Source organism: Lipophrys pholis (genome assembly GCF_963383615.2).
Source record: "Lipophrys pholis genome assembly, chromosome: 7".
NCBI classification, from domain to species: domain Eukaryota; kingdom Metazoa; phylum Chordata; class Actinopteri; order Blenniiformes; family Blenniidae; genus Lipophrys; species Lipophrys pholis.
The window spans coordinates 28,455,923-28,468,294 of record NC_137638.1 but is presented as its reverse complement, the minus strand read 5'-3'; the positions used below and the strand labels follow the sequence as shown (position 1 = coordinate 28,468,294).

The 12,372-nt window shown below is 52.4% G+C and overlaps 1 protein-coding gene across 3 annotated transcripts in view; it reads right to left on the bottom strand.

The window, feature by feature from the left end:
- Positions 1 to 314: 314 nt before the first annotated feature.
- The window catches only part of kat6a (K(lysine) acetyltransferase 6A), a 36,095-nt gene continuing 24,037 nt past the window's right edge, over positions 315 to 12,372 (bottom strand). For 2 of the 3 annotated variants that reach the window (XM_080468218.1, XM_080468220.1), the window contains exons 8-17: positions 11,758 to 11,870; positions 9,303 to 9,418; positions 8,264 to 8,405; positions 7,314 to 7,475; positions 6,795 to 6,888; positions 6,431 to 6,662; positions 5,376 to 5,571; positions 4,566 to 5,291; positions 4,220 to 4,481; positions 315 to 4,129 (exon numbers count right to left, since the gene is read on the bottom strand). In XM_080468218.1, coding sequence (XP_080324344.1) covers positions 780 to 4,129; positions 4,220 to 4,481; positions 4,566 to 5,291; positions 5,376 to 5,571; positions 6,431 to 6,662; positions 6,795 to 6,888; positions 7,314 to 7,475; positions 8,264 to 8,405; positions 9,303 to 9,418; positions 11,758 to 11,870 — 5,393 coding nt within the window. In that variant the 3' untranslated portion in view covers positions 315 to 779. The remainder of the gene's footprint in view (positions 4,130 to 4,219; positions 4,482 to 4,565; positions 5,292 to 5,375; positions 5,572 to 6,430; positions 6,663 to 6,794; positions 6,889 to 7,313; positions 7,476 to 8,263; positions 8,406 to 9,302; positions 9,419 to 11,757; positions 11,871 to 12,372) is intronic. The other variant, XM_080468219.1, reaches the window with a different exon arrangement.

The following is a 12,372-nucleotide window of genomic DNA, read 5'->3' as shown; positions in this document are numbered from 1 at the left end:
CGTCTCCGCGGTGTTTTTGGTTCGACACTGTCCGTGTGGGAAGACAGAGACTCTGGAAACACCTCGGACCTCCGGCGGCGGGAGGCGAGCATCGCCGCCCCTCCCCCCACCACCTCCGAATGCCACACATATAAAGACCAAAGCATATATGAGGTCGGACTGCACACGAGTATTTCAAAAAACAGTCAACAAAAACAACAACAACAAAAATAAGATCCAACATTATTTTTAACAAAACAAAAAACAGTCCGCCTAAAATGCCCCCCCCCCCCCCCCCCCTCCCCCCTCCTCCCTCCCCCCCAAGGTAAGGCTTCCTATATCAGTTAAAAGATTGTGTGCATGGTTGGATATATTCTGGTAACCATTGTTCTTTTCGTTCGCAGTCTGACGGAGCCGCGTGGCTCCTGTACTGTCTTTGTTCTCCTTGTCATCCTCGCCGTGCGCCGCTGTCCGAGGAGGAGGAGGAGCCCCCCCCCCTCCCCGGCGAGGCCAGGTCAGAGGACCGTGTGGGCTGTGGTCCACGCTCACGCCCCCGAAAACCTCCAGTCCTGCCCAAATGCTCTGGAACGCAGCGGGCTGGGGGGGAGCTGGAGGGGACGAGCCCAAATAAAAAGGGACAAAATGACAATGTAGAAAAACAGGAACCCCGACGACTCTCCGCCGCCGCCGCTCCCGGATGCTCGCCGAGGCACTGGAGAGGGCGAACGGGAGTTATGGACATTAAGAATACAGCCAGCGTCCGCTCTGGCCCCGCGTTTCCGTCGTCACTTCCTGGGAGCTCATCTGCTCATGTAAGGCGACTGTTTGGGGACGCCGGCGTAGCTGTGGTGGGAGGGGCCGGTGTACATCATGTTGCCGTGGTGATTGGGCTGCATAGGCTGCTGCGGGTAACCCTGCCCTCCCATCATGCCCATCTGCATCTGCATGGGGTACTGGCCCGGCTGGTTCATGTAGGCGGGGTTGCTGTGGTAACCGCTGTTCATCATGGGCTGCGGCATGCGGTAGCCGGCCGACATGGCATTCAGGGGAGTCATGTTCATGGAGTTGTACGGCGCCGGCGTGGGCATGAGGTTGGGCATCATGCCGCGCTGCACGGCTAAGGTGCGCGGCGTGCCCTGCATGGCCACGGCGCCCGAGCTGCGGCTGTACAGCTGCTGCTGGTGCGGCGCCGGCGCCAGCTGCTGCGTGGCTTTGGAGCGGATGGAGATGTGGCCTTTGACGGTGGCCATTTGGCCCTGCAGTCGCTGCGTGTGCGGCGGCGGTCCCAGCCCGATGTTGGTTGTCGGCATGTTGCACTGGAGCTGCAGCGAGCCCAAGTTCATGGAGCCCGAGCTGAGGTTGGGGGGCGAGGTCATGGTGGGCTGCCCCTGCGGGAGGGGGGTGTGTGGCGACGGCGCCAGCCCGGGGTTGGAGAGAGAAACACTAGTGGCATAGGAGGTGACGGAGGCGGAGTGGGAGTAGGGCATGGCGTGGGGGTCCATGATGGTGTTGGTGAGCTGCTGGAGTTTGGCCAGGCTGAACGTGGCGGACGGCTGTGGATAACCTCCAGTGCCAAAGTCCTGCCCCATGCGTTCATACAGGGTGCGGCCCCCGCCACCGCCGCCACTCTCTGGGATTTCCATGATCATGGGCGTGGAGGCAAAGCCGTTTCCCATGCTGCACTGAGACAGGGCCTGCTGCGGGGGCGGAGGGGGGGCTGAAGGTTGAGGTTGAGGGTTGGGGGCTTGTTGCTGCTGCTGAGGAACCTTTTTTTGTGGCTGCTGCTGCTGGTTGGTGCTGGGGGGTCTCTCGATCACTCCGCAGCTCTGAGGCGACTTGATGCCACAGCCGGGGGTGTTGGACGGAGGCGGGGGCGGTGGGGGCTGAGGCACGGCGCCGCCTACGTTACTGGCTGCGGGGCCGCTGTTGGGCCCCGGTCCCGTCTGCTGAATGAGGCTACAGCTGCCCATGGCGAGCTGCGACGCCGCGTTCCCCGTCGAGGACGTGAGGCTGGCGGCGGGGGCGAAGGAGCAGCTGTTGGACTGGGAGGAGGAAGACGGCGTGACGGAACTGGAAGAAGAGGACACTGAGGACGACGCCGCCGTCGTCGCTCCTGCGACTACGGTAGCCGACATCCCCCCTCCGTTCCCTCCATTGCCCGTTCCGTTGCCGCCCCCGCCCATGGTGGAGTCGTAGCTGCTGGGGTTGTCGTAGTTCTCCGTGGTGCTCTCAATGCTGCCCAGGTCACTGAAGCCGCTGTCCACCACCTGCTGCGAGTGGTCCGACACCGACGGCACGTCCATCATCGGCGACGTCTCCATGTTCTGCTGAGAGGGGGCGGAGAGAGAGCTGGGATGCTCTGGGGTGATCTGGGTGTAGCCCCCTCCTGCGCCTCCACCGCCACCCCCGGTCGGGCCGGGGGTCCCTCCGCCCCGTGGCCCTGCCGGCGCGGCGTCAACGATGCCTGAGGGCAGCCCGGGGCTGTTGACCGAACGCACCGACTGGCTGGGTAGAGGGGGCACGGGAGGATTGGGGAGGGGGCTGCTGTGTTGGGAGGCCCCACACTCCTCCACCAGGGTCAGGGCCTCCTCCTCGGCCTCCCCCGTGTGGCTGTAGCTCTGGAGCGTCCGGCAGGCGGCCAGCGTCTCCTCGCAGTCCTGGTACGCCCCGTGGTGCTGCTGGGGCTCGGCCTCGTCGTCCTGGGCTTCGCCTTGAGTCAGCGACTGCACCGCCTGCATGGTCTCCAGGTCTAGCTCATTGGAGTGGTGGTGGGGGTGGTGCGGGTGGTGGTGGCCGTGCTCCTCTTTGAATTCGGAGTGTTGGTGAGGGTGGGAGTGTGAGTGCGTGTGCGTGTGCTCGGGCTCCATCAGCAGCGTGACGTCTTTGTCGTCTGGGTGCAGCGGCTGCAGCTCCATGGGCTCCGAAGGAACAGACATGGCCGTCACCGTCTCCACTGCTGCAGCCGCCGCGGCGGACTCCTCCTGCTCCCTCCGCCGCCTCTCCTCCTGTTGGGGGTCAGCTGAGGAGGAGCGGCACTTTGGTTCCTGCACCTCCTCGTCAGCCGCCGCCGCCGCCGCCTCCTCCTCCTCTTCCTCCTCCTCCTGCTTGCTGACACACTCCCGGGCCACGCTGTTCTCCATGTCTAAAAAAGCTTCGCCACCTTGGGGTTCCTCCTTCACCGGAGGAGAGTTTGCACGGGAGGCGGGCTCCTCATCCTCGTCCTCGTCGTCATCTTCCTCTTCGTATTCTTGACTCTTTCTCTTCTTACTGCTGCTCTTGTCTTCCAGGTGTCCGTCACCTTCGTCGTCCGCGTCGTGGTCTTCGCTCCGCCTGCTTCCTGAACCCGGTGTGGCTGCCGTCCGCCTGCTGACGCCTCCACCGCTGCCTATGCTGCCAAAGTCCTCTTCCTCCCTCTCCTCATCGTCGTCGTCTTCTTCCCTGTCAGCCATATCTGTGTCCTGAGGTCGGGACTGTGGCGCCCGGGGCCCTGACGTGGAGGAGGAGGAAGACGGGGACAGCAAGGGGCGGGATGGTGGGCGGCTGGGTTTGTCTTCCTCCCAGTTTCTCTCCGTCTCGTCCTCCTCGTCCTCGTCCTCTTCCTCCGGCTCGGAGGTGGGAGGCGGTTTGGGGGCAGGCTGCGGTGGCTGGTGGAGGGGCCGGTTCTTGGGCGGTCTCCCTCGCCGTTTGGGCACCTTCTGCTCCACGGGCTTGGGGAGATAGTCGTCCTCCTCGTCAGAGTCTTTCTGTTTGTTGTCTCTGTCGATGCTGGTTCGACACAAACGCTTACTGCTGCGATCGTCCGACTGGAGCAGCTGAGGATCTTTGTCCAGCTGCTCTCCCAGAAGCCTTTGCCGCTCCTTTTCTTGCCTCTCCGCCTCCTCTTGGGCCCGCTGCAGGTACCAGCTCCGGGGCTTGCGTCCAGGCTTCATCTTGATTTTAGGGGGTTGGGGATCCCCATCTGGGAGTTGACCATCTCCTCCTGCACCATTCGGAGGTTTTCCAGGTCCACGTTTCTTCCAGTGCAGGGGTTTGCGGCTCTTCCCTTTGGGCCAGCCCTTCTTTTTCTTGACCGGGACTTCTGGAGTGGCGGAGAGTGACTCTGAGGGCGTGGCTGACAGAGCGGCGACGGGCTTCAGCATGGGCGTCAAATCTGTGGAAAAAGGTCAAACAAGGCTCAGAGAAAGCTGCACACAAACATCTGTGCAGATACAAGGAATGATCACAAAAACCTTTCACATACCATCTTCCTCTGAATCTGTGAGATGGGCGTGCCGGCCCCTCTTGTGGGCGTGGTCAGACAATCTCAGGGCAGATCTGGCTGGAGGGTAGCGACGGAGCGGGTGGCCGAGAGGCGTTTCCTCCTCCAGCCTGGGCATGGGTCTCTCCGAGTCCGAGTCTATAAAGGGCTCGTCCAACACCTCGGTGGTCTCGGATATCGTCTCCGTCACGACGCTGCTGTGGGGGTGGCTGCGCGGACGAAAACGACGCTTCCTCAGGGGCTTCTGGGAAAAAACAGGACAGAGAATTAGTACCTCAAAATACTAACTGCACACCGACGCTGCTTTTAGCCTTCACTGCAACAATACCTTGCATTTGAGGCCCATGGCTGGTTTGGTGAGTATCGGCGGGGAACACGCCCTCCTCTCATCATCATCATCATCTTCTTCATCGTCGTCATCATCATCGTCGTCGTCCTCCTCCTCGTCTTCGCTGCTTTCACTGAAGCAGCTCTTCCTGACGGGCAGGGCCTCGTTCAACCTGGAGATCACAGGGATCTGCGTCAGGCCGTCTCCGGGCCCTTCGACCAGCCGCGGCTTCGGGCCTCTCTTTTTCCTGGGGGGCCGCCCTCTCCGGGTGGGGGTTATGGAGGGGTGCCGGGCCATGTCCAGTGAGTGAAAAGCTGTCGAGTCACTTTGTCTCTCCGGGGAGAAAAGGGAGGGCGGGCCGCTACTAGAGCCCGAGGCTTTTCCTCCCTCCGTTCTGTCATCGTCTTCATCGTCATCGTCCTCCACGGGACGGATCTTGGGGGGCCGCCCCACCCTCCCAGTCTCTTTTAATTTAGCCCAGTGCCAGTTTTTGGGAGGGCGGCCTCTCGGCCTGCGCTCCCCGTTTGTTGGCAGGGACGGTCTTTGCAGATTTGAGACAGGCGGTGGACGGACCGGAGGACAAACAGGAGTACTCTGGTTCATAGGAAACCCCAGGAAGCCCTTTCTTTCCTCTTCCTCCTCCTCCTCTTCATCCTCCTCCTCCTCCCTCGTCTTCCCATGCCGCATGTGCCAAGACATCGGTGGAACTTTGTGACTTGGTTTGATCTATACGGGAAAAATACAATTACTTAGTAAAACTACACAAACTTTAAGATCAGTTTATTATTTCCACCAATTCAAGACATTTACCTCCTTGTGAGCGTCTTCGTCTTGTTCGTCGTCATCATCCTCGTCGTCATCCTCGTCTGCGTCGGAGACCACAGTGTTGGTTACAATGACGGGCGTCCAGCGGAGGCACTCGGGGTCAACCTCTAGCTGCCGTGGACGGGCTTTGAGTCGGGCCATGTGACTGGACACCAGCTTCTCTCGTCGGACCAGAACCATCCTGGGACAGTCACAGGAAAACAACAACAAAACGTTATGATCTTGTACACTCAAGATTGGTAAATTATTCACACGATTGGTAAATTATTCACATGTTCAGTAGCTGAACAATAATAGGAGTCACGACTCCTAGTCCATATTCTCAGAACAATCCAATCTTCTGTCTGCGAGTGGTTTCATAAAACAAAACCACCAACAGCACCCACTAGTGACATGAAAACTACATAGTTTTCCAAATGTTGTAAGAACGTGAAACTTTTTTGAAATGATGCATTTTCACTCAAAATGTTGCGTAAACAAGGCCTAAAAAACAAAACTGGTGATTTGATTTGGAGTCTGATGGTTCTGGGCAGTGAAGTTCAACATGATTTCCATGAAGCTTGTGAGGAGTTACATTCTGTGAAAGTTTTTGTCTGCTTGGATAAAAATCGGGATTAATCCGTTTATCGAGTACTTGTGAGTGTTGACCCGGTTACACACAACTGTGTCAAAACAAAATGTTGCACAAATTAACAAGGAGTCACTTAATTAAAGAGGCAGGATGGTACTTAATGGATACTGATGGCTCGTGGGATTTAAACACGTCACACTTTATCCCTGTATGATCGGGACTACATAAGCATTGATCCTTTGACACTTCATAGTCCTGCGGGCTGTAAACTGGCTGCTGGCCATGTTCAGTTTCATTTCAGCCTTTAATACTTGGCTGTGTGCTGTTTGCCAAGCAGATCTCACTCTGAAAACTTCACGCAAAATAGCATTTCAGATAGGACTTTAAAATATGACGAATACATACAATTCCGCATTTCGACACATTTGTAAATGTAATAATTGAGTGTGTGTGGCGTGCCGTCTCTGACCTGTCGCCTCGCTGCTCCAGCATGTTCAGGCTGTGCAGGGCAGTGGTTATGTCCTGTGGGCAGATTCCCGTGTCTTTGCTAAGCTGTCGTATAGTGATCTGCTGGTCCCGGACCCTATGGAGACACTCCAGCACAACGCTGCGCCAGTACGCCATGTAGGAGAGCCTACCGAGGTCTGAGAGGGGTTTCTCTGGAGAGCCCGGCTGCCCCTCCTGCTTGGACAGTAGGTAGCCTGCAGGGAAGGGGAAACAAAAGGAGGACAGATGTTGCACGTGGTCTGTTTTCAATTCAGTCCATCAACGAGAGACTGATCCCTCAGTTATCGGTGTCGTATCTGTGCTTTGATCAAGGCTCATGTCCTTACTGAAGTCGATGAGGAAGCGTCCGTAGCCCTGGCGCTGGTACTGCGGAAGAATCATGATGCATGATACGTTGTATTTCTGTTGACAGTGTTTCTCCTGGAGAAGAGGAAGAGACACACACATACATTGAATTATTAGACGGGGGAAAAAATGAAAACGGAGCATGGCTCCACATTACAGAGCAGGTTTGTGTGGGTGTGCAGCAGGGTGTTGATGGGGCTGCGTCCACTCACTAACTGCTGTGTTTTGGCAGCGAGGTGGCATGTTAATGGGAGCACCTGCGACTGCAACCTCCACTGAGGGACAATGGCGCTTGCAGCACCCACTGTTTATCTGGGACACAACACCAGCGTTTTAGGGGACTGGACCAGTGTGGGGTGATGGAAATGTACTTCACTTTCATTTGAGGGTTTTCCCCCCCCCCCCTCCCTCGCTGCTCGCAAAGCTGTTTTATAAGCATTTGTTAAAATGTATGAACACAGAAAATATCAAACCCAAGACTGAAATGAATCCCACGCTACCTTGGAGAAGTAGCCGACGAGGTGGCAACCTTTGCTGTCGTTCTGGGTCAGGACGTAGAAAAGAAAAGGCTCCACGTCGTAGTAGAGGGTCTTGTGGTCCAGGAACAGTTTGGCCAGCAGACACAGATTCTGACAGTAGATTGTGCTCACGTTCCCATCAACCTGTTGTTAAAAATAAAAACAGAAACCCGTTCTATAAGCTTCTTAAACATCCAGCCCCCCGAAACACCACAGCTTCCAAAGAATCCCATCTTAAAGCTTCTGCTGGAGTGTTGCAGAGTGAAGGTGACTGAAGTGCAAGTTAGTGTGAGGCTATGAACTCTGCTGTGTCTCTGGAGGCAGGAATAGACGGCGAGGGTGGAGGAGAGAAACAATGAAGGAGGGAGGCTCGGGCTGGCAGAGCGCCAGTTCTTTCTGCTCGTCTCCATACGATGCGAGGACGAACTGCAGAGCGGAGCGGAGCAGACGCTGCAGTGGTCACAGCCTGCGGCCAACAATCCACTGAATTTATCGGGCGCGATGCAACGAGACCCAGAAGAACGGCTTAAGTCGGTAATTAGGAATTTAACTAATAACAGCAGTGGCTTTGCTTAATGACTTAAACAGGGATACTTGAAAAGGTCTTGGGATGCTGTTGCATCAGGTTGAGCAGACACTGAAACAGAATAATTATAACTGAAGTCTTCCAAAAGCATAAATTACATGTAACTGGGGAACCGTTGCATAGTGGTTAGCTCGCTTGCTGCATCGCAGAAATGCCCCCGGATCAAGCCGGGTTGGGCTCACATCCTGCTGATTTGTGCCGTGATAATACTAGAAAACCCAGCGGAGGTTGGAAGTAGGAAATAGATGAGATGTTACTGAAGCAGCACTGTGGTTTTCTGGGTGCAGGGAAGCCTCGTCTTTCGTTGTTAGTGTGTCGTTAACTTCTTGGATGTTCACCGTCTCACCTCGAACACAGAGACGTCGTCCTTCCTGTAGATCTCATTGGCTGGAGGATGGAACCAGCTGCACTTCTTCATGTGCTGGTAGAGGATGCTTCGACTCTTCATGTAGCGCAGGCAGAACTCACACAGGTAGAGCTTCGGTAGTCTGGACAAGAGGAGTAAACAAACAAACAAACCGTTAAAAAGTTGTTTTAAACAGCCTCGTGAGTCTCAGATTTTCTGAAACTCTGCTACAGTGCACCACGGCGGTAGTTAATAGTTCTTCTGCACATGTGTGAGTAGATGGACAGTAACAACAACATCTTTCTCCAGAGTGTCATGACTCCCCGTCCATATGTTCCTGGGACTTGGTAGTTTTATGTCCAAGAGTCACCTGGAATAACAATCCGACTTGGTCGTCTGTCCATACGAATGTCCGTGTTCTCGCCGCTGTTGATGTTTATCGTGTATTGTTCTCTGCACATGTGCGTGTGGTTTTATTACAAAAACAAATAACACTGCCAACTCGTGGCCTGAGATGCTAAATACACCGTTTCTGCTGGTTTAGTGTCAACATGAAACTTCAGAAACAAAAATGCAACAAACGGTGCGTTTTCACTAAACAGGTCCTCAAACATGCTGGCCTTGAGTTTGCAATAGTAATTGATCCGTTATCAGGTTTTATTCCTTTGAACATGCTGATCAAACCAGAAACAAATATGAACATCTCAGTGTGCTATTTTCCGGAACACATTTTCAAATGAAAATCAACTTAATATCATTTTATTGCGATGGATTCCACAACTTTATACCTGAAAGGTACAACTAACGCAGCTCTGTCATGAGACTTAAACATAAGATCAATTCTAATCTTTGGTTTGTTTGTGCTTCCTTTTGACATTTCTCACTTGATCAAAGATTATTTAGATTTTTAAAAAAGGTGTTCGACATGACAGAGATCCATACTTTGACACATGAGAAAGAAAAACAATGAACAGACTGGCGGTAACTTAAAACAGGCAGTAACTTCAGCGCCTCATAAAGAACATGAATAGAAGCTTACCTGCTGTACTCCTGTGGGTACGGCGAGGAATACCACGTCTGGATCTCAAACTTCCCAAATTCGATGACTGACGGACATCGCATCTGAGGATCTGGAGGACCGGTCACCCCAACTTTCTGTTCGGGGGAACAGCAAAGGTGCAGAAGAAGAAGAAAAGAGAGGCATGTGAGTTTGGCTTAAAGTTTACTACCGGAAGGATTTACCCGATCACGAGTTAAGATGGCAGATTATACGCTGGGGAACACCTTCCTGAGATCTTTGGCAGTGTTTGCACTGGAAAGACAATTCCCATGCAGGAAAGAAACACAGAACTCTCGTCGCATGTGGAGCAGAAAGATGAGAAGAGAAGGAAAACTCAGTGAGTTTAATCTATGTCGGGGTAAATAAACTCATCAAGGAGGCATTTTCCCCACACACAATGTTTGAGGAGAAATCCTAAATGGGAATAAATGGAGAGCAAAACCATTGAGCTTATGAAACAGCACAGTTTTAACAAGTGAATCTAGTGTCGTGGAAATGATAGAACCAATCAAAACTCTAGTGGTTATGACTCACTAGATCAGGGATTGACAACTAATTTCCCCAAAGGGCCACATGAAGGATTAGCACCAATATTGAGGGCCGAGACTTAAGTTCACTTGTTTTGCTCAATAAGGACCATCACTCGAAAACAAATCAGCTTCTTTTTTTTTTTTTTAAATCCTAGAGTTGAGTTGCCTTTGATTTGAATTTATTTGGATTTTCCACATGTACACACCAAAATAAAAGCATATAAATGTATATCAATGACACAAAAAAGTGATAAGAGAGACTAATTTCCATTGTGGTCCTCAAGAGTCTTTGTCTGGAAATAATCATTACATTTGTCTAAAGTTCGAGTTCAGTACATAAGTATATAAAAACTATATTTTTTCATTAACTATTTTTTTTTTTTTTAAACACCAATTTTGTGCTTGCCCAGGTCCCAATCAATAATGTAATTATGGCCAATAACTTGAAAAATGTGAACATGTTCGATCTAAAAAAGCCAATAACAGTAATTGAGGATTTCTCTGTGACACTCTGAGGGCCGGTCAAGCAGAGCTAAAGGGTCTTCTAATGCCCAGTTCTGCTCAAGATATTTAAAAATGACACAATCTCAAGTAACAAGAGATTACTGCGTTTGTATTCAAATTGTAATTAACAATAGTCTCATAAAGTGAGGAACAAGAAACCACAAGCACACTCAGGAGCGGGAGCTCATGTACACACAAACACATCAGTGGGACTGACTGGCTGGTAACCAAAAGCAAATCCCATTAGTGTTGGACTTTCAGGAAGATTAGGACACTTCAGCAGGTGAACGTGGCTCACCCCGGTCTGGATGAGTGAGTGGATCTGCGCCGCTTCAGGATTTCAACAGGCTTCATTGTGCTGCACTCCACTGCTTCTCAGCGTAGATAATCGCATTGACCCTTTTTTTCCACAGTTCATTAAGTCCTACTACTCTGCCCGTATCGTACACTTAAAACACTGGTGTGGGTTATTCCGGACAGTTTTTTTTTAATACGACTCCCATGGCTCTGGCTAAACACCACCCACTCTCTGAGTTTACTGCAGCACTTATGCCTTTAAAAGAGGCTACTAACGTGGCTAATTTATGTGTCCTCTCTGTAACTATGGGCTAACCTGTGAGAACACTGCCATTAGAGCGGCCCAGCTCGATGCTCGTGCCATCAAACATAACAACCGACGCTCATTTAATGTGGCGGAGGGCTCATACACTCAGCAACGCCGAGCCTCCAGGGTATGTTTACACAAACCGGCCGTGCTCTTCCTTCATGGAACAGGATTTTCCATCAACTGCAAGCAGCCCATAAAAGATCAAGTAAATTTTCAATCATAAAAGTAAAGTGTAATTACCCTTTGGTAAAGCTGCTGTACACCAGCCTCTTATTAGAACCATCGAGCGGTCATTTAAAACAAAAACCTCTGACCCTCACGGTAATCTACATTCATCATCCTGCACCGGCCGATGTGCGCCGCTTTTAAGTTAATGGACGGTTTTAATATCTGTACTGAACCTGCCAGCTGTTCCATGCCAAATTAATTTCTTTTCAGCAGTGAAACTCGATGGTTTCCTCACAGCTCATTGACTTTTCCACCCACCAAACGTGCCTGTATTCTACAGACTTTGTCTGAGCCAGCAACTTCCTCCCTCACAACCTGCCAGCTGTTGACACTGCTCTTTCCGACCACATTCCCATTACTGCTGAAATTTCAGCTCATCCTCTACAACCCCCACCCCCACCCAGGTACAGAGACTCCAGTCTGGCTCCTTCATTTACAGACTCGCATGTCTCCTCAAGGTTCCGGAGCCAATAAGGCCTTGCTTCTCTTCAGTTTGTTCCCTCCCATTGTTCCTTCTCTTCGAACAACAGCACATTTTAAAGACGTGTGATATTGTCCTGCGTACCTGTAGCGCCAGCTCCTGGATGTGTCGGAACAGTTCAATGTCTTTTTCTGTCAGGTTCTCGTGGCCGGGCAGTTTCTCATCCTCGTCACGCCAGTCGCTCCCGTCCTGATTGTCTGGAGAGTAAAACACAGAGTCGACATTAACGCAAGTGCATTGACCGGCTTGCTAGGCCGAGTACCGCCGTGTCTGCTGATGACGATTTACGATGGCGCAAATAACCATCACAGGGCGCGGACGGCACTAAAGCACTTACAGTCAAATCGTCTTCCTCTAAATGCCGATAAATAATATCTTCCTCCAAAAGGAGGAGGGTTTTCCCTGATTTATCGCGGGGGCGGCAGCGGCGGCGGCGGCGGCTCGGCTTTAAGGCCACACAGCATTGTGGTGGTTTAGCACTCTTGCCTCATGGAAATGACATCCCAGGTTTGAGTTTGGGTTGTGCTGGGGGCTCCTCTGTGTGGAGCTGCCATGTTCTCCACATGCGTGGCTACAAACACATGCATTTGAGGCCAAGTATCACATTTACACAACAACGTTTTGAAAACGAGGTTCATTTACAAAGAGACCTGTTAGCATGCCGAGCAGCGAGTTGGCGCCAGACGTTTGTATGGTGCG